The sequence below is a fragment of the Semicossyphus pulcher genome, unplaced genomic scaffold (genome assembly GCF_022749685.1).
Source record: "Semicossyphus pulcher isolate SPU_LCO1_2020_fin unplaced genomic scaffold, fSemPul1.0.p SCAF_19, whole genome shotgun sequence".
Taxonomy (NCBI): domain Eukaryota; kingdom Metazoa; phylum Chordata; class Actinopteri; order Labriformes; family Labridae; genus Semicossyphus; species Semicossyphus pulcher.
Window position 1 is genome coordinate 3857702 of NW_027211692.1, and position 21468 is coordinate 3879169.

Below are 21468 nucleotides of genomic sequence, written 5' to 3' on the forward strand. Positions count from 1 at the left end.
AAAATTTGTACAATCACACCACGTCCATTTTGGTGCCAATTACATTAATTGTTGCATCAGCCGTACGGAATTATCAACAAAAATGAAACACAGGTGGACGTAAATCCATAGATCCCGTCCTCGTGCCCACACAGCTTAAATGGTTTTCACAAAGTGACTCAATAAACCGCCACAAGCTGCAAGAATTGGTCTGGGCCACATATCTCACTTAGCCTTCTCATATGAGCCGGCTGTAGCTCTATGGTGAGGATGAACCACGTCAAACCAGACACTGTACCAGCAAAACCAGTCCCCCCAGCCAACATGTCCTGAAAGATGCCCGAGGAAAGGTTTCATCGTGTCTCACCTGGTTTGATGCCTCAGTGTCCTGTCCGGGCTTACAGCGTCCTTTACTTGATGCCTCTCTGCTTCCGTAGTCACAGGAGCAGCCTATCCTTCCCTCCTCGGGCTCTGGAGCATCCTTCAGCGGGATCAGCGCCACCACATCCTTCCAGTCGGCCTGCACCACTGGAGCTACAGCGCTACAAATCCGTCAAACATGCATTCAGTGCTGTCCCATCATCTTAATAAGAGCCGAAAACCACGCTGAGTCTTTTTGTTTGTCTCTTTTATCTCGCTCCCCACTCGTTCGGCCATTGCGCATCACTTCACCCACCGCGGCTCGGCATCGTGCGTCGCCGCATCTTACCGCAGTAGCCTCGGGTGCGCTCAGCGAGCAGGATGACGGAGAGCTAATTTGACTTGCAGCCCACTCACCGATACGAGGGGTGAGTCGTGCCGCACAGAGGCAGGGGAGGCGATGAGAGCGGAAGTGTATGTGGGGTGGTTGATGCCACAGGAAGTTTTTTTTATATGAAGAAAAACTCCTTTTACAGAATTTTTTTTTCCCCTTAAGGGTGAAAAAAAAATATGATCTCTGGAACAATCAAACATTTTTCATCCCTCTGACTGGTTATAAGAAACACTTAAAACACGCTCATCAAGGTCATAATATAACACAATAAGTCATGCTTTCATTTTAGCCAACGTTTAGAGAGTTTTCTGCATGTTTTCAGTAGCAAGGGAGAATTACATTTCGTGTTAAGTGTTAATTTTGGTCGGTGTTTCCTGTAAATTGTCCCCAGGTGTCAGTGTTGCTCTGCAGAGAGGAAACTCATGGACATGAGGAAGGTCCCATGGATGAGACAATGCAGCTCAGTGGTGAGCAACTTAAAGTATTACTTTGAAACTTTATTGGTAAGCTGTGATATAAGTGAGGTTTCTGCTGTTAGGACAATATTTATGCTCTGCTTTAGTTGACCAATGTTTGTTAGTGTACAAGTTTTCTACAGCCCTTTTCCCACTGGTCAAAAAACCCACTAAACACCCAACTTTTTTGCCTACTGGGAAAGATTACAATCGGCATACAGACCAGACAGGGTCAAATTACTCTGCAGTAGACCCGGGTAATTATCGCCTCGGCATTGATGGGAACACAAAATCCCGGTCGTCATGCTAATCTCCGCCCCCTTTCCAGCGCGTTGCCATGCTCCGTCGGTAACTTCTGCGACTCCTCATCATCTCAGCTACAAATTTCGCCTGTCTCCATCCGAGCAGCGCTCGAACATCTTTCCAAATTTGTCTGGGCCAAGTTTGATAAACAGACTGAATAAGTAATAGATACAATAAAGACCTAACTACCGTAACATCTTCACTGTTCACTAACCCTGTCTCCGGCGCATTTGTGACGTCAGACGGTAACGCAGCAGAAAAGAGACGGAAAGCAGTATACGCCACTGGCAATGAACAGAGACAATCATCTGAAAAACTTGCATCAATGCGCACGTTTCGGTGGGAAAAGGGCTTCAGTGATCGCATTGACCATGTCTGGTTAGCACATTAGCAGCTAGCAAAATACAAGACAAGAGTAGAAAACTATGTGTAGTGGCAGTTTTAACAGTTGGGAAAAATCTTATGTGCACTACTGCACACCAGCAGCAACTCCTTACAGGTTGACAAATACTTAACATGAAAATGTGTGCCTTGATACTGACAGGATATCACCACTATTTCAGAGTTGCAGTTGGTTGGTGTGCTGAAGATGCCAGCTGAATCCAGACCCACCTCCCTGTTACAGCAGGTGAGTGCCAATGAAATATTATAGTATCTATACTGAGCATTGCAGGAGCCCATATAGAGAGAATGTGCTGCTTGCAATGATTAAAAAAATATGTTTAGGGTGGTGTTGGGGTGTTGCTCCTACGAGGTGGTACATGAGCCACAAAGATGTTGTCAGTGTGACAGTCTAACTACAGTGTTTAAATGTCAGGATAACTATGAGATGAGATACTGAACAGATACTGAAATGATGAAAAAAGGTTATAAAAGTCAATTATTGGCCATCAGTCAATGTTTCAGCCGATGTGCTCTGAAGGAAAGTCTGCTCCATCAATAGTTAGACATAATGCTCTTTGTCTGCCCCGTTAAATCAACTGAAACTGAAAGTCTATCTGGCAACTCCGCAGTCTCAGACTTCCCACCTCTCTGTGACACTGTTCACTCCTCATACAGCAGTAATCTCCCCTCACATACACTCACCCTTGTAGCCTACGTCGCACAGCATCATCACAGCAGTAGATAAGTAGATTGAGAACCCACAAACACACACACACACATACACAATGGGAAGACGTCATGCATTGGTGTACATAGTTTTTCACTCCAAAGTCCCTCCTCTCCTCAAGATTTCAATAAGCCTCATCCATGTGCTTTTGTGTCTCTAATCCACAGAATAAAAAACTGCTTTCTCTCTCTCCTCTTTTTCTTGGTGACTGATTCAGGCTTAATTCAAAGGTGAGAATAAATTGCTCCTAAAAATATATTCCCTGTGCTTGTGCTCTTGCTCCTGCAGTGAACGCCTGCAGCAGTGTTTTTTAATCAAGTGCAGACGTAACAGTGAACCGTCCTGCAGTGTTTCCTCTGTGATGAGGTAAGAATAATCAGTCCACTTGCACATGTGTGATGTTGATCTGCTGTTTGATCTAACGTGTGGAATACAGACTCGACCCAATAACAGATGTTAAAGCTGCACTGAATATAACCTTCTGGTGGGTTTGTGTTCCATCTCTGTGCTCTTATCGATGAGACCACTGGGGGGCTCTGACATCACAGATTTCAAATTGATGCATACACTTCCTTATCTCGCATTTATATTATACAAAGCCACCAAAGGAAATAAACTATAGGATGCAGATTTGATGAGGAAAAACTTCTAAAGGGGATAGGCACTTCTATTTATTTGATTGTATGGCAGATATGATTGGCCTAAAAATTTCATCCTATGATAACATAAATGTTTGATTTGTGTTGTGAACACGAGGCTGTCCCTCATCACACGCTGCTTAAATGAGATGATTGTATAAATCTTAAAGAAACAGGCCTTTATCATGAGTCCCATCCAGTTTGGCCTCTGTATGGAAGCCTGATTCTGCCATGAAAAGGGGAAAAAAAGAACATTCATCATGATCAAATAAAATGCTCATCATAACATAGTCTTATGAGTTTATGAGCATTTTTTACCAAGTAGTACTTTTTAGTAATAGGAATGATCAAAGAGGTTAAAAATAATGAGAACGTTTGAAAAAAGAATGTATTACTAGATAAAACCATGTAGTAGTTTTTTTGGGCCTTTTTTAAAGCCTTTATTCAGAGAGAGAGGACAGTGGATAGTGTTGGAAACAGGGGAATAGAGAGTGTGGTTGACACGTGGCAAAGGGCCGAGGGTGGTGGTCGAACCCGTGGTCACCACATCGGGGACTGTATACTCTGTATATGGGACACGTGTTCTAACTGCTGAGCTAAACCGACCTGTGTAGTTTGAGTTAAGATAGTTGTTCAGTTAAAATTTTGACTTTCAAAATGATGGCATATAACCTTTTATAAACTTCAATTTTGTTTTATTTGTGTATAAAAGTCAAAATTAGTTAATTGATTAAATATTGTATGTGGCAATTAAAAATGTTACTCCATCAAACCTATGATAGTAAGAAAAACGTCTGACCTACTATCTCATATTGTTTATTGAGTCTTTTAAACAAAAAATCCTACATGTTTTTTATACCAAAGCTTTTTTAATTATTTGTAGTTTGCATATTTCCCAATGTGAGCCTCTTTAGGCTCCAGGCCCCTGCCTCTGCAGAGCATTAGTGGGTATGTAGAATATCAATGGATGGATTGGTGCTTCAGGGTGATTTTGGATTGATTTACACTTAAAACCTCATGAATTACCTTAAAAGTCCACTACTTTTAAAAATAACAAAAGTTGTTAAAGTTAAGACATCATGAAATTGACATTTAAATACTTTATGCGTGAATATTATTTATTGATGTAACATCTAAACAAACATCCTCTCCAATGCAGCTTGACAAACACTTGGCACTGAAACCCTGATGGTCTAAAAGAACTCTAAAGATTTGATTCAATGAGAAAAGTAGAAATCTCATTTACACATCGATATTACTGAGCGCTTGTTACTCTGACATGTCAAACGTCACAGTGTTTGAAAATCAGTTTCTCATCTGTAACACAGTCGTACTGTAAGAAGTTGTTAATGAAGAAGAAGTGGGAGTGGATTTGTCTGGACTTCTTCATGCATTTTTATCACACGATTTACTTCCATCTACCAACCAAGTAAAGTAGGTGAAGTTAAAGTGTTCGTTCATTAAAGCTCCACTTGAAAAATAGCTTATTTCTTTGGAAAATGAGATATCCGTATCCAGTGAAACTGCTCTTTCTCCCTCCTTTTAAAATAATTTAGACTTGAAATGGAGAACCAATCTTTGAAAACTAAGGGGTAAAGGCATGTAAGTCAAATGCTTCTACTAATCTAACATTGATCATTTAAAACAGGACAATGTCCGATTCTTAAAAACATTTCAGCCATGCTGTGGTCGTCTTGTTATTGATCCTCTCTCTTCTGTCTTTGAGGACATTTTGTGAGGAGATGACTTTAAGGTCAAGGCTCACCACTTCTCAGCAGTCGGTCAATGTAGCAACCTTTTTATAACACCATTCCAGAGAGCTTTTTTATGTAAGAGCCAAGATAAAACAGTTTACCCTTTAAAAGTCCTTTTCACTGGTTTTATTCAAGCGCCAAACAGCACCCCTTATTTCCTGGCAGTGTACAGAATAAACATGAATATAAAATAGATTAGCAGCAGGGTGGCCTACATTTTCGAGAGCAACCTGTAACCAGAAGGTCAAAGGTTTGATCCCCACAGCAGAGAAGAGTCCAGAGTCCAAAGATCTCTGGGTAACAGCACCAGCTAAATGCTTCAAATATAAAACTATGGCAGAAAATGAGAAAAGCCTAAAATCTCAAAAAGCTCACTCTTATCTTTCAAGACAAACAAAATCAAAAAATATCATTTCTACTGCTGACTCTTTTGAATATGAAAATAATTACATTTCAGATTGAAGGGATACTGCTTCAAAAAAGCATTTATATGGTTGTATATACACGAATATTATGCTGGCCTGTACTGTAGTGATTCAAAATGAATTATTTTGAACTAACCATGGAGTCATGGTGAAATCCATGATGCTGATGCTTGAATGACTCATTACAGCATATTTGAACACACAAACAACAATAAATAATGAAGAAATCAGACATGTTTACATTCAGAGTGAAACTTTAAAACCAAAAACTGATAAATAATTAGGACTAAACTAACAAAACTTAAAGAACAGTAACAAAAAATAATCACATTTAAAATGTAAGAAAAAAGAAGCATATATATTACTCTGTTGCTGTCGTAATGATGAATTGATTGATGAAATGCACTTTCTTGTCATCACAATTATTCCTCAACTGTTAAAATATAAAATAAGGACTTCTATTTAGACAAGTTTTTCCACGTTGCAGGCTAAGCTTACACTGCAACCTCACCAAAGAAAAACATCAAGATTAAAAGACATTTAAGAAATCGTTACAGCATCCTCATTTGTTGAAGTCCAACGCCTGGTGAGTTGACGTTGTGGTTGTCGAAGATTCACCTGTTCGCGTGTCAGTGGTGACCATTTGCCGGGTGATTCTGGTGGTCTTGGTCACCATGGTGAGAGTTCCCTCCTCGGTGGAGGAGACTTGGTGTTCTTCAGACATTTCCTGGGTGGTGAAGTCGAGCCCTGATGTGTGTAGGCAGAAAGACCCTGAGACATCGACCTCGCCTGCTACCTCCCCCCTCCGCAAGGCCTGAGGAGAACCCTCTGGGGTTATCTGGAGGAAGCCTGGATGAGGATGAGGCGGAGGAGAGGAAACAAGCAGAAGAAAAGAAGAGGAAAGGAAACAAAGAGAGGAGAAGAAGATAGGTCAAGAAACAAAGAGGGAAAGGAAACTCAGTCTTATGTGGTAGAGACAAAACAGGACATAATATATTAATCATTTATAGAATGAAAACATACAAAACACATCGATGGTAATAGCTAAGAATAAATTATGTATAATAATAACATAACATATATAAGCTTAAACAATGTAAGCATTAGTTCTCTTTCTGGAGGATTTGTGTATGTGTGGCTCTTCTGAAGACAGATTAAAAAAGAAAAAAAACAAGGCCACAGAGGCTAACGTATACAGACTTTAAGTCCTTAATATGGGTCCTACATTCCCATAATGCAACTGATACAACAGACAAGTAGGATCAATATCTTACAAAATTTGAATTCCCAAAGCTTAAGCAGAGATAACCAAAGTTACTCCAGGTCTTGACAGTTTCTCCAGAGCCGAAAACGACAAAACACAGGCTAAGTCTTACCAACCATGACTAGTAAACTTACTTTTACGTGTTAAACCAGTGGACTTCACTGTAAATTAAAGTTCTGCCTCTTTCACTGCGTTCAGATATTATGTTATCTCAGCTTGAGGTTTCCTTTGTCCTTACCTGTTGAGTGTGGCTTCAGGGTGAACTTAGGAACCTTGAACCATGGAGAAGACTCTCTTTCTTCAGACTCCCTGGTTTTGCTTTCAACCTCGCTCCAGGCCTGGACCTTTGCTGAGCTGTACTCCATGGTAAAACTAGCAGGGGACTCCGAGCTGTCCCTGTCCAGCATATCTGTTCTGGCAGGAGATGATACCACATCCTTGGAAGGCTCTTCACTAAAACCGGCAAAGCCCATTTGGCCTGATTTCAAGTTAAGCCCTTTGACTTCCCCCATTTCACCTTGTGAGGAATCCTTTCCCAGGTTCACACTCATTTCTGTGTCCTCCTCCCCTGTAGCCATCTTGCCATATGGAGAGGTGAGCTCCACCTTTGGAAGTTTGAATTTACCACTGAATGTCCCTTTATCGTCCTTGTAGCCCTTGTAATGACTTGCTTCTTTGTCACCGTTGAGACTTGAACTTGAACCTTTGACATCAAACTGCCCTGATTTGTCAGGTGATAATGACTCTTCCTTTCCCTCCCACTCTTTCTCTGTGGTCATAGAAGCTGATTTATCTTTGGACTTACCAAAGCTTGGCTTCATTTTGATCTTGGGCATCTTCAATTTGACATCCCCTGTTTCAGCCTCAGTTGTTGATTCCTCTTCTGGGTGCTCTGTGCATGAAGCGGCCTCATCTGTTTGAGAAGGATTTACCAAGACAAAAACAGCTTTCTTTACCTTGGGCATTTTAGGGCCTTCATACTGAATTTCTGGACCATAGATATTCCGTCTTCCTTCGGGTAAGGAGATGGATGGTAATGGGACACCAAACTTAGGGATTTTGATTTTCTTGCCTGTATCTGCTTTGTCATCATCTTCATCCTGTGATGTACCAATATCAAAATCTATGTCTGGAATTCTGGGGACTTTGATTTCTGCTTTGGATGGTGACGAGCCCCCTGTTCCAAAGTTTGCTGAGCCTTGTACACTGGGTGATGTAACCTCTGGCACTGAGATATTAATACCAGCTTTGTCTTTATGTCCCTTGTGGGTTTCAGCTTCATACTCAAATCTTTCTTCAACCTTGCATATGTGTTTGACTTGACCACCTAGCTCCTCATCACCACATTTTTTGCATGTTTTTGCTTCTGTTGTTATATCTTTGCCAGTTTTCTTTTTTGGCATACCAATCCTAAATTTTGTTCCTTTCACTTTAGGACCCTTTACTTTGCTGTTGGTCCCTGGTATGTCGAGATCCAAGTCAGGTAGTTCAACTTTTTTCCTGTCCTTCTTGCCCTCTCCTCTTTGAAGTCCTAAATCAAGCTCCAGGTCTCCTTTTGGACTTTTGATATCTATTGTTGGCATCTTGAATTTCAGACCCTTGTTCTCTCCATCCGAAACTGTGTCTTGACTGGGCTCAGAAAGTGTCACATCCATGTCCAGATCTGGTGATGTGACTTTTGGCAATTTGAGTTTCCCTCCGGCCTCAATGATTGGTAAGTTGATCTCCCCTTCACCTGGTTTCTCCGTTGACATTTTTATACCCCCCTTTGACAGTTTAACATCTGGACCTTTGATCTTTCCTCCTGTGACTTCCATCTCCACAGCAGGTGCTTCAATATCTTTACTTTTACCTTTAGGAAGTGAAATATCAACCTTAGGCATCTTGATATGTGGCAGCTTCATGGCTCCTCCTTCTGCCTCAATATTTGCTTTTCCTTTAGGGAGAGATATGTGCACATTGGGCATCTTGAACTGTCCCTCATCTTCCTTAATTGTTACCTCTGGACCTTCGATAGAAGGTTTTCCTTTGGGAAGTGATAAATCAACCTTTGGCACCTTGAACTTTCCTCCCTCTCCCTTAACTTCAACTTTGGGACCTTCAGTACTTCCCTTTGGCAGTGAAATGTCTACAGAGGGCATTGTTATGTGTGGCATTTTAATTTTGCCTCCCCCTCCCTCAACCTCCAACTCTGCTCCTTCAATTTTGCCAGACTTTCCTTTGGGCAGAGAGATGTCAACATCTGGCATTTTCATATGAGGCAATTTGAATTTTCCTCCAGTTCCTCCCTCCATTTCAACCTTTGGACCTTCAATCTTTCCTTTAGGAAGAGATAAGTCAACATCTGGTATTTTTATACCAGGCATTTTGAATTTTCCTCCTCCATCTCCCTTGAATTCAACATCTGATCCTTCAGTATTTCCTTTGGGCAGTGAAATATCAACAGAGGGCATGCTGAGATGTGGCATCTTAAATTTTCCACCTTCTCCTTTGAGCTCAACCTCTGGACCTTCAAATTTTCCTTTAGGCAGAGAGATGTCAAAATCTGGCATTTTCATGTAAGGCAGTTTGAACTTTCCTCCTGTACCTCCCTCTAGTTCAACATTTGGACCTTCAATCTTTCCTTTAGGCAGAGAGACATCAACATCTGGCATTTTCATGTAAGGCATTTTGAACTTTCCTCCTGTACCTCCCTCTATTTCAACTTCTGGACCTTCAATCTTTCCTCTGGGCAGTGAAATATCAGCTGAAGGCATGCTGAGATGTGGCATCTTGAATTTTCCACCTTCCCCTTTGAGCTCCACCTCTGGACCTTCAACCTTTCCTTTGGGCAGAGACAAGTCAAAGTCTGGCATTTTCATGTGAGGGATTTTGAACTTTCCTCCAGTACCTCCCTCGAGTTCAACTTCTGGACTTTCAGTTTTTCCTTTGGGTAATGAGATATCAACAGAGGGCATGCTGAGATGTGGCATCTTGAACTTTCCACCTTCTCCTTTGAGCTCCACATCTGGACCTTCAATCTTTCCTTTTGGCAGAGATATATCAATATTTGGCATTTTCATGTGAGGCATTTTAAACCTTCTTCCAGTACCTCCCTCTAGTTCAGCTTCCGGGCCTTGGATCTTTGCTTTTGGCAGTGAAATATCTACTGAAGGCATATTTAAACTGGGCATTTTGAATTGTGTTCCTCCTCCCTCAACATTTGCTTCCACATCAGGTGTATTAACCCCTGCTGTTTTTATTTTTGGCAGGTTAATGTCAACATGTGGCATTTTGACATGTGGCATCTTGAATGTCCCTCCTCCCTGAATTTCAACATCTGGTCCCTCTAATTTACCAGTCTTTCCTTTGGGCAGAGATAAGTCGACGTTTGGCATTTTGATACCAGGCATTCTGAATTTGCCCCCCTCTCCTTCTACATCAACATCTGGAGTGTGAATTTTTCCAGTTTTTGGTTTGGGCAAGGTTATGTCAACATTAGGCAGTTTGACATGAGGCATCTTAAATTTGCCTCCCCCATCACCATCTATTTCAGTGTTTGGGACATCAAGATCTCCAGATTTCCCTTTGGGTAGGGACATATCTATTGATGGCATTGTTATGTGGGGCATTTTGAATTTTCCTTCACCTCCTTTTAGTTCCACCTCTGGTCCTTCAATCTTTGGGGACTTTCCTTTTGGTAGGGATATATCCAGGTCAGGCATACTGAATGGAGGCATTTTGAATTTCCCTCCCTCTGCACTGACTCCAATTTTACCTCCTTCAATATCACCTGTTTTTCCTTTAGGAAGGGACAAGTCAATATCAGGCATCTTAATATCTGGCATCTTTAATTTCCCTCCTTCCACATCGGACCTTGCATTATGCCTTCCTTTTGGCAGGGACACATCCAGGTCTATTTTGGGGATGGAAAGGTCAATTGTTGGCATTTTAGGTATTTTGAGGTTTCCCTCGTAACCTTTGATATCAGCCTCTGAGACATCAATATCTGCTTTGGGGAGAAGAACCTCAGTCTCTGGTGTTTTAGCTTCTGGAAGTGACAGTTCTACAGAGGGCATCTTGACTTTGGCCTTAGCGTCAAGGTGACCACTTGGCTTACCTAAGTCTTTTTCTTTAGAGCCAAATCCTGGCATTGAGAACTTTGGTAGTTTGATTGTGACGTCAGGTGCATGGAAGCCACCTTTCCCTTCCACGTCTGCTTCCACTTTAGCATCAACCTCTGCTTCTGGCAGTTGACCTTTTGGTGATGACATTTTAAACTTGGGGAATTTAATTTTATATTTTGATTTATCATCTGGGCTCTGAACATTGATTTCTGGTTTAGGAATGTCAATTTTCCCCTTTTTCACTTTAACATCAACATCAGGACAAGACACAGATACGTCTGCATCCTTTTTAGAGAAACCAAATGAGGGCATTTTTAATTTAGATTTCTTCACCTTGACTTTTCCATCCCCATCGAACTCTACTGATGGTGCCCTAATCTCTCCTTGTACATGAGGTGGGCTGAGAGAAATGTCTCCTTTAGGACCTTTTCCTGATATCTCCAAACCACCACTCTTGGACTTTCCACCAAACCTAGGAAGAGTAAAACTAGGGACTTTGAGGGAAAGATCAGGTAGATCAAAGCTGCCCCCTGAAGAAGGCCTGCCTCCCTCTGCTTTCAGTAGCTCCACCTCCACATCATCACCTTTAGGTTTGTTGAGGCCAAAGTCTAGATCCACCTTTGGAGCTGAGATGTCAACTGTTGGTAGTTTGACAGTGGGAAGTTTAAGAGATGAACCTGCACCTTCCACACCACCCGTCGCGATGTCGGCACCCTTACCTTTGAACTTGGCTGTATTAATATCTCCTTTGAGACCAGACATCTCCAAATCTCCTGATATACCAGGACTACAGGCTTCCATTTTAAGGCTTTTGTCTTTCAGACCAGAGGGGAGGCTGAGGTCAAGATCAAATTTGGGGAGATTTATGTCAAGAGTTGGCATGTGGAGCCCACCACCTTTTTTACCCAGGTCAACTTTTGGCTCTTCAAACTTTCCTGATGGTGCTTCAACATCGATATCTCCCTCAACTTTTCCCACCGGTGCTGAAATGTCAACAGCTGGCATTACGAACTTTCCTCCCTTCATCTCTGGTCCTTTAACTTTGAAATCCCCTTCAGGCAGGTTCATCTTTGGAAGTGAAACATCAAATTTGGGCATTTTGAATTTCCCTCCTTTTACCTCAGGGCCTTCAAGATCTATGCCACCCTCAACTTTTCCTTTGGGGAGTGAAATATCAATGTCTGGCATTTCAATTTTTCTTCCCTTGATGTCGGGGCCCTTTATGTTAACATCACCTTCTGGGAGCTTCACTTTTGGCAAAGAGACATCAAATTTAGGCATTTTGAATTTGCCTCCTTTTACGTCAGGGCCTTCAACATCAAGGTCACCTTCAAGTTTACCTTTGGGGAGGGAAATGTCAAATGCAGGCATTTTCACATTGCCCTCTGGCAGGTTCATCTTTGGAAGTGAAACGTCAAATTTGGGCATTTTGAATTTCCCTCCTTTCATCTCAGGGCCTTCAAGATCTATGTCACCCTCAAGTTTTCCTTTGGGAAGTGAAATGTCACCTCTAAATTCAGGTCCTTCAATATCAACATCAGCTCCCTTTACCTTTCCTTTTGGGAGTGAAATATCAAATGTAGGCATTTTCACATTGCCCTCTGGCAGGTTCATCTTTGGTAGTGAAACGTCAAATTTGGGCATTTTGAATTTCCCTCCTTTCATCTCAGGGCCTTCAAGATCTATGTCACCCTCAAGTTTTCCTTTGGGAAGGGAAATGTCAACTGTTGGCATCTTGACCTTTCCTCCTTTAACATCAGGACCCTCAAGGCTGACGTCTACATCAGGAGATTTGATTTTGGGCAGAGAAACATCAAGTGATGGCATCTTTACCTTTCCACCGTGAACATCAGGACCCTCAATGTTTATCCCTGGTCCCTTAGCTTTCATTTTAGGAAGTGAGATATCAAGCGAAGGCATATGGAACTTGCCTCCTTTGCCAGTACGTCCTTCAATTTCAATTTCTCCTCCTGCTTTTCCTTTAGGGAGTGAAATATCAATGTCTGGCATTTCTATTTTTCCTCCCTTGATGTCAGGGCCCTTTAGGTTAACATCACCTTCTGGGAGCTTCACTTTTGGCAAAGAGACATCAAATTTAGGCATTTTGAATTTGCCTCCTTTCACGTCAGGGCCTTCAACATCAAGGTCACCTTCAAGTTTACCTTTGGGGAGTGAAATGTCAAAAGTTGGCAAATTAAACTTTCCTCCTTTAACATCTGGACCCTTGAGGCTGACATCCACCTCTGGAGATTTGATTTTAGGCAGTGACATGTCTCCTTTTAGCTCAGGTCTTTCTAAATCCACATCAACGCCCTTTCCTTTGATTTTAGGAAGAGAGATATCAAGTGAGGGCATGTGAAACTTGCCTCCTTTACCGCTTGGGCCATCAATGTCTATATCAACGTCTGCTTTTCCTTTTGGAAGTGAAATATCAACCTCGGGCATTTCAATCTTTCCTTTCATATCTGGTCCTTTCACATTGGCATCAACCTTTGGGAGACTCACTTTTGGTAAAGACACATCAAATTTGGGCATTTTGAATTTCCCTCCTTTCATCTCAGGGCCTTCAAGATCTATGTCACCCTCGAGTTTTCCTTTGGGAAGTGAAATGTCACCTCTAAATTCAGGTCCTTCAATATCAACATCAGCTCCCTTTACCTTTCCTTTTGGGAGTGAAATATCAAATGTAGGCATTTTCACATTGCCCTCTGGCAGGTTCATCTTTGGTAGTGAAACGTCAAATTTGGGCATTTTGAATTTCCCTCCTTTCATCTCAGGGCCTTCAAGATCTATGTCACCCTCAAGTTTTCCTTTGGGAAGGGAAATGTCAACTGTTGGCATCTTGACCTTTCCTCCTTTAACATCAGGACCCTCAAGGCTGACGTCTACATCAGGAGATTTGAGTTTGGGCAGAGAAACATCAAGTGATGGCATCTTTATCTTTCCACCGTGAACATCAGGACCTTCAATGTTTATCTCTGGTCCCTTAGCTTTCATTTTAGGAAGTGAGATATCAAGCGAAGGCATATGGAACTTGCCTCCTTTGCCAGCACGTCCTTCAATTTCAATTTCTCCTCCTGCTTTTCCTTTAGGGAGTGAAATATCAATGTCTGGCATTTCAATTTTTCCTCCCTTGATGTCAGGGCCCTTTATGTTAGCATCACCTTCTGGGAGCTTCACTTTTGGCAATGAGACATCAAATTTAGGCATTTTGAATTTGCCTCCTTTCACGTCAGGGCCTTCAACATCAAGGTCACCTTCAAGTTTACCTTTGGGGAGGGAAATGTCACCACTAAATTCTGGTCCTTGAATATCAACATCAGCTCCCTTTACCTTTCCTTTAGGGAGTGAAATATCAAATGTAGGCATCTCCACTTTGCCTCCTGGCAGGTTCATCTTTGGAAGTGAAACGTCAAATTTGGGCATTTTGAATTTGCCACCTTTTACCTCAGGGCCTTCAAGACTGAGGTCAGCATCAGCCTTTCCTTTTGGTAATGAAATGTCAAAAGTTGGCAAGTTAAACTTTCCCCCTTTAACATCAGGACCCCCAAGGCTGATATCCACCTCTGGAGACTTCATTTTGGGGAGTGACATGCCACCTTTGACTTCAGGTCCTTCTATATCCACATCAACGCCCTTTCCTTTGATTTTAGGAAGAGAGATATCAAGTGAGGGCATGTGAAACTTGCCTCCTTTACCGCTTGGGCCACCAATGTCTATATCAACGTCTGCTTTTCCTTTTGGAAGAGAAATATCAACCTCGGGCATTTCAATCTTTCCTTTCATATCTGGTCCTTTCACATTGGCATCAACCTTTGGGAGACTCACTTTTGGTAGAGACACATCAAATTTGGGCATTTTGAATTTCCCACCTTTCATCTCAGGGCCTTCAAGATCTATGTCACCCTCAAGTTTTCCTTTGGGAAGTGAAATGTCACCTCTAAATTCAGGTCCTTCAATATCAACATCAGCTCCCTTTACCTTTCCTTTTGGGAGTGAAATATCAAATGTAGGCATTTTCACATTGCCCTCTGGCAGGTTCATCTTTGGTAGTGAAACGTCAAATTTTGGCATTTTGAATTTCCCTCCTTTCATCTCAGGGCCTTCAAGATCTATGTCACCCTCAAGTTTTCCTTTGGGGAGTGAAATATCAATGTCTGGCATTTCAATTTTTCTTCCCTTGATGTCGGGGCCCTTTATGTTAACATCACCTTCTGGGAGCTTCACTTTTGGCAAAGAGACATCAAATTTAGGCATTTTGAATTTGCCTCCTTTTACGTCAGGGCCTTCAACATCAAGGTCACCTTCAAGTTTACCTTTGGGGAGGGAAATGTCAAATGCAGGCATTTTCACATTGCCCTCTGGCAGATTCATTTTTGGAAGTGAAACGTCAAATTTGGGCATTTTGAATTTCCCTCCTTTCATCTCAGGGCCTTCAAGATCTATGTCACCCTCAAGTTTTCCTTTGGGAAGTGAAATGTCACCTCTAAATTCAGGTCCTTCAATATCAACATCAGCTCCCTTTACCTTTCCTTTTGGGAGTGAAATATCAAATGTAGGCATTTTCACATTGCCCTCTGGCAGGTTCATCTTTGGTAGTGAAACGTCAAATTTGGGCATTTTGAATTTCCCTCCTTTCATCTCAGGGCCTTCAAGATCTATGTCACCCTCAACTTTTCCTTTGGGAAGTGAAATGTCAACTGTTGGCATCTTGACCTTTCCTCCTTTAACATCAGGACCCTCAAGGCTGACGTCTACATCAGGAGATTTGATTTTGGGCAAAGAAACATCAAGTGATGGCATCTTTATCTTTCCACCTTGAACATCAGGACCTTCAATGTTTATCCCTGGTCCCTTAGCTTTCATTTTAGGAAGTGAGATATCAAGCGAAGGCATATGGAACTTGCCTCCTTTGCCAGCACGTCCTTCAATTTCAATTTCTCCTCCTGCTTTTCCTTTGGGGAGTGAAATATCAATGTCTGGCATTTCAATTTTTCCTCCCTTGATGTCAGGGCCCTTTATGTTAGCATCACCTTCTGGGAGCTTCACTTTTGGCAATGAGACATCAAATTTAGGCATTTTGAATTTGCCTCCTTTCACGTCAGGGCCTTCAACATCAAGGTCACCTTCAAGTTTACCTTTGGGGAGGGAAATGTCACCACTAAATTCTGGTCCTTGAATATCAACATCAGCTCCCTTTACCTTTCCTTTAGGGAGTGAAATATCAAATGTAGGCATCTCCACTTTGCCTCCTGGCAGGTTCATCTTTGGAAGTGAAACGTCAAATTTGGGCATTTTGAATTTGCCACCTTTTACCTCAGGGCCTTCAAGACTGAGGTCAGCATCAGCCTTTCCTTTTGGTAATGAAATGTCAAAAGTTGGCAAGTTAAACTTTCCCCCTTTAACATCAGGACCCCCAAGGCTGATATCCACCTCTGGAGACTTCATTTTGGGGAGTGACATGCCACCTTTGACTTCAGGTCCTTCTATATCCACATCAACGCCCTTTCCTTTGATTTTAGGAAGAGAGATATCAAGTGAGGGCATGTGAAACTTGCCTCCTTTACCGCTTGGGCCATCAATGTCTATATCAACGTCTGCTTTTCCTTTTGGAAGAGAAATATCAACCTCGGGCATTTCAATCTTTCCTTTCATATCTGGTCCTTTCACATTGGCATCAACCTTTGGGAGACTCACTTTTGGTAGAGACACATCAAATTTGGGCATTTTGAATTTCCCTCCTTTCATCTCAGGGCCTTCAAGATCTATGTCACCCTCGAGTTTTCCTTTGGGAAGTGAAATGTCACCTCTAAATTCAGGTCCTTCAATATCAACATCAGCTCCCTTTACCTTTCCTTTTGGGAGTGAAATGTCAAATGTAGGCATTTTCACATTGCCCTCTGGCAGGTTCATCTTTGGTAGAGACACATCAAATTTGGGCATTTTGAATTTCCCTCCTTTCATCTCAGGGCCTTCAAGATCTATGTCACCCTCAAGTTTTCCTTTGGGAAGTGAAATGTCACCTCTAAATTCAGGTCCTTCAATATCAACATCAGCTCCCTTTACCTTTCCTTTTGGGAGTGAAATGTCAAATGTAGGCATTTTCACATTGCCCTCTGGCAGGTTCATCTTTGGTAGTGAAACGTCAAATTTTGGCATTTTGAATTTCCCTCCTTTCATCTCAGGGCCTTCAAGATCTATGTCACCCTCAAGTTTTCCTTTGGGAAGTGAAATGTCAACTGTTGGCATCTTGACCTTTCCTCCTTTAACATCAGGACCCTCAAGGCTGACGTCTACATCAGGAGATTTGAGTTTGGGCAGAGAAACATCAAGTGATGGCATCTTTACCTTTCCACCGTGAACATCAGGACCCTCAATGTTTATCCCTGGTCCCTTAGCTTTCATTTTAGGAAGTGAGATATCAAGCGAAGGCATATGGAACTTGCCTCCTTTGCCAGCATGTCCTTCAATTTCAATTTCTCCACCTGCTTTTCCTTTGGGGAGTGAAATATCAATGTCTGGCATTTCAATTTTTCCTCCCTTGACGTCGGGGCCCTTTATGTTAACATCACCTTCTGGGAGCTTCACTTTTGGCAAAGAGACGTCAAATTTAGGCATTTTGAATTTGCCTCCTTTCACGTCAGGGCCTTCAACATCAAGGTCACCTTCAAGTTTACCTTTGGGGAGGGAAATGTCACCACTAAATTCTGGTCCTTGAATATCAACATCAGCTCCCTTTACCTTTCCTTTAGGGAGTGAAATATCAAATGTAGGCATCTCCACTTTGCCTTCTGGGAGCTTCACTTTTGGCAAAGAGACGTCAAATTTGGGCATTTTGAATTTGCCTCCTTTCATGTCAGGGCCTTCAACATCAAGGTCACCTTCAAGTTTACCTTTGGGGAGGGAAATGTCAAAAGTTGGCAAGTTAAACTTTCCTCCTTTAACATCAGGACCCTTGAGGCTGACATCCACCTCTGGAGATTTGATTTTAGGCAGTGACATGTCTCCTTTAAGCTCAGGTCCTTCGATATCAACATCAGCTTTCATTTTGGGAAGAGAGATATCAAGTGAGGGCATGTGAAGCTTTCCTCCTTTACCCCTTTGTCCCTCAATGTCAACATCTCCCTCTACCTTTCCTTTTGGAAGAGAAATATCAACTGTGGGCATTTTCACATTGCCTTCTGGCAGGTTCATCTTTGGAAGTGAAACGTCAAATTTGGGCATTTTGAGTTTGCCTCCTTTTACCTCAGGACCCTCAATATTTAGGTCAGCGTCAGCCTTTCCTTTTGAAAGGGAAAGGTCAATGTTGGGTTTGTTGATTTTTCCTCCCTTAACTTCAGGACCTTCTATTTTGACATGTGGACCCTTAGCTTTCATTCGAGGAAGAGAGATATCAAGTGAGGGCATATGGAACTTTCCTCCCTTTTTTCCTTTGGGGGGTGAAATATCAATGTCTGGCATCTCAATCTTCCTTCCTTTAACATCAGGACTCTCAAGGCTGACATCTATCCCAGGAGATTTTATTTTAGGTGCTGTAACATCAAGTGATGGCTTATCAAATGTTCCATCAATGTCAACAGCTCCCTCAATATTTCCTTTTGGAAGTGAAATATCAACAGTTGGCATTTCCATTTTTCCTTTGATCTCTGGTCCTTTAACTTTGACATCTCCCTCCGGAAGATTTCTCTTTGGAAGGGAGACGTCAAATTTTGGCATTTTGAATTTACCTTTCGCCCCTTCGGGACCTTCAACATTTATGTCACCCTTGACATGTCCTTCAGGAAGTTTGATATCATAGGATGGTAATTCAATATTACCATCTTTTCCAGAGCGAATGTCAATGTCGATGTCTCCCACTGCTTTTCCTTTAGGAAGCGAGAGGTCAATTTTTGGCATTTCAAACTTTCCTCCTTTAACTTTTGGCCCCTGAAAATTCACGTCTCCTTCAGGGAATTTTACTGCAGGGAGGGCGATGTCTACAGAAGGCAGGCTGAATTTGCCTCCCTGTCCTTCACCTTCAACATTGATATCACCTTCTAATGTTCCTTTAGGTGGTGAGATGTCAATAGTTGGCATTTTAATTTCCCCACCCTTTATCTCTGGTCCCTCAATATTGACGTCTCCTCGTTTTGACTTTATTTTAGGCAGAGAAACATCTAGTGAGGGCATATGAAAATGTCCTCCTTTACCTTTAGTTTGTATGTCACCCTCTACTTTCCCTTTTGGAAGAGAGATATCAACAGAGGGTCCCTCAAGGCCAATATTTCCTTCAGGCATCTTCATCTTTGGTTTTGACACATCAAATGTAGGCATCTTAAACTTGCCTCCTTGTCCTGTGGGTCCTTCAACATCAATCTTACCCTGCACTTTACCTTTTGGAAGAGAGATATCAACTGTAGGCATGTTTATTTTCCCGCCTTTAATCTCGCTTCCCTTTAGGTCTAAATCTGCTTCTGGTGTATTAACCTTAAAGTCAGGGCCCTCAATGTCGATGTCACCTCCCGGTGATTTGATCTGTGGGAGTGACACATCGAAAGAAGGCATCTGGAACTTTCCACCTTTGGTTTTAGGACCTTCAATCTTTACCTCTCCCTCCGGTGATTTGACAGTGGGAAGAGATAGGTCAAGTGACGGCATGTTGAACTTTGTTCCTCCTTTGACTTCAGGTCCTTTAATATCAACCTCTCCCTCCTTGGTGCTCATCTTTGGCAGTGAAACATCAAAAGTTGGCATCTTGAACTTAGCACCGCTACCACCACTGCCCTCAGCCTCCATGTGGCCCTCCAGATTTGCTTTGGGAAGTGAAAAGTCTACAGAAGGCACTTCAATTTTTCCTCCTTTGATGTCAGGTCCTTGTAAATCCACCTCATTCCCGGAGGTTCCCATCTTAGGTAGTTTGACATTGAGTGAGGGCATTTTGAACTTCCCTCCTTTTGCAGATGGACCCTCTATTTCAATGTCACCCTCCATCTTTCCTTTGGGTAGTGATATGTCAACAGAGGGCATCTGGATCTGACCTCCACCCTCAATCTTGGGTTCCTCTATGTCCATATGACCCTCTGGTAGTTTCATCTTTGGTAGAGAAACATCAAAGGTAGTCATTTTGAATTTCCCCCCCTTTCCAACATGCCCTTCTACTTCAATGTCTCCTTCTAATTTGCCTTTGGGGAGAGAAATGTCAAGGGTTTCAAATTTACCACCTTTCACTTCAGGCCCTACAATGTCGGCCCCCACATCACCTGTCTTCATTTTAGGAAGGGAGATATCAAACGATGGTAACTGAAATGTTCCTCCTCCTTTAATATCAGTTGTTCCTGCTTTGGCCTTGGGAAGAGTCAGGTCAACGTTAGGTAACTTGAAGCCCCCTCCCACCTCTTGTCCTTGTGACTTCATTTTTGGGAAAGACAAGTCAAAATCAGGCATTTTGAACTTCCCATCCCCGCCAACATAATAGTCCATATCAACATCTTCACCCTCTGCTTTCACGTTTGGGAGTGAGATGTCAACAGATGGTAAACTGAATTTCCCTCTGCCTTCTGGACCTTCAATATCCACAGTGGGTGATCCCATCTTCGGGAAGGAGATATCAGTCTTTGGCATGGAGATATTGGGCCCTTTAAAAGAGCCCTCAACCTCATCAGGAATTCTGCGGTTGGTGTCCAATTCGAAATCAACATCAGGCACAGAGATGTCAAAGGCTGGCATTTTGATTGCTGTCTTTCCAGCTCCTTCGTACTCTGGGAGAGAGACTCCGATGTCAGACTTTCCCTTTACTTTTGGTAAAGAAACATCAACAGAGGGCATTTGAATAGATGCACCTTTTCCTGAGAGGTCACCTTCCATCTTTGGTTTGGTTATATTTGCTTCAGGAAGACCAATCTCCCCTGCTTTGATTTCAATTTTTGGAGGTTTTATGTCAGTTTGAGGAACTTTTATGCCTTTGGTTTTTACCTTGATGTCACCATCTATCTCATCCGAATGACGTGAGAGTCTGACTTTGGGTAGTTTCAACTTTGGCATTCTTAGCTTTGCATCTCCTTTGCCCATGTCTACATCAACTTTTCCCCCAGCTGCCTCGGGATCAACTCCTCCTTTGATGTCAATTTTAGGAGCTTTGATATCTGCCTTTCCCTTCACAGCAGGCAAAGATGCCTCAGCTTTTCCAGAAGGGAGAGCAAACTCAACATCAGGTGAAGTAATGTCTTTATCTCCAGACAAACTGAACTCCACTGATGGTGGCTGAATGTTCACACTGGGGGGCTTCAGCTCTACAGATCCAGCTTCCAAAGCTGAGGCTGACTTTGTGTGTTTGCTCCTAGGAAAGGTGATTCCAAACTTGTGTCCTTTTCCTTTAGCTTTCACTTTGGCTCCAGATATCTCTGGTTGAGAGATATCCACCTGCCCCTCAAGTCTTCCTGGTTCCACTTTTCCTCCGGTCTCTGCTCCAGTGTAACCCTTTGTTTTCATACGGGGAAACCTGGTAGGACCAATTAAGGACAGGAAGGAGAGACAAAAAACATGTATTGTAATACATCAAATGTTCATCATTTGAAGTCTTTGAGATACTTTTGTGTTTCACCATTGGTTACAACTACCATCATGATGTTCTCCAACAAACATCTTGGTATGCTTCTCAGTTTACAGCAGTTAACTGTGACCTTTTTGAAAAGCAAACAAAC

General features: G+C 42.3%; 1 protein-coding gene across 1 annotated transcript in view; it reads right to left on the reverse strand.

Moving 5' to 3' along the window:
- Positions 1 to 4351: 4351 nt before the first annotated feature.
- The window catches only part of prx (periaxin), a 34647-nt gene continuing 17530 nt past the window's right edge, over positions 4352 to 21468 (reverse strand). Inside the window, exons 9-11 of the mRNA XM_069668977.1 lie at positions 12130 to 21266; positions 6922 to 12039; positions 4352 to 6268 (exon numbers count right to left, since the gene is read on the reverse strand). Of these exons, the coding sequence (XP_069525078.1) occupies positions 5982 to 6268; positions 6922 to 12039; positions 12130 to 21266 (14542 nt within the window). The 3' untranslated portion in view covers positions 4352 to 5981. The remainder of the gene's footprint in view (positions 6269 to 6921; positions 12040 to 12129; positions 21267 to 21468) is intronic.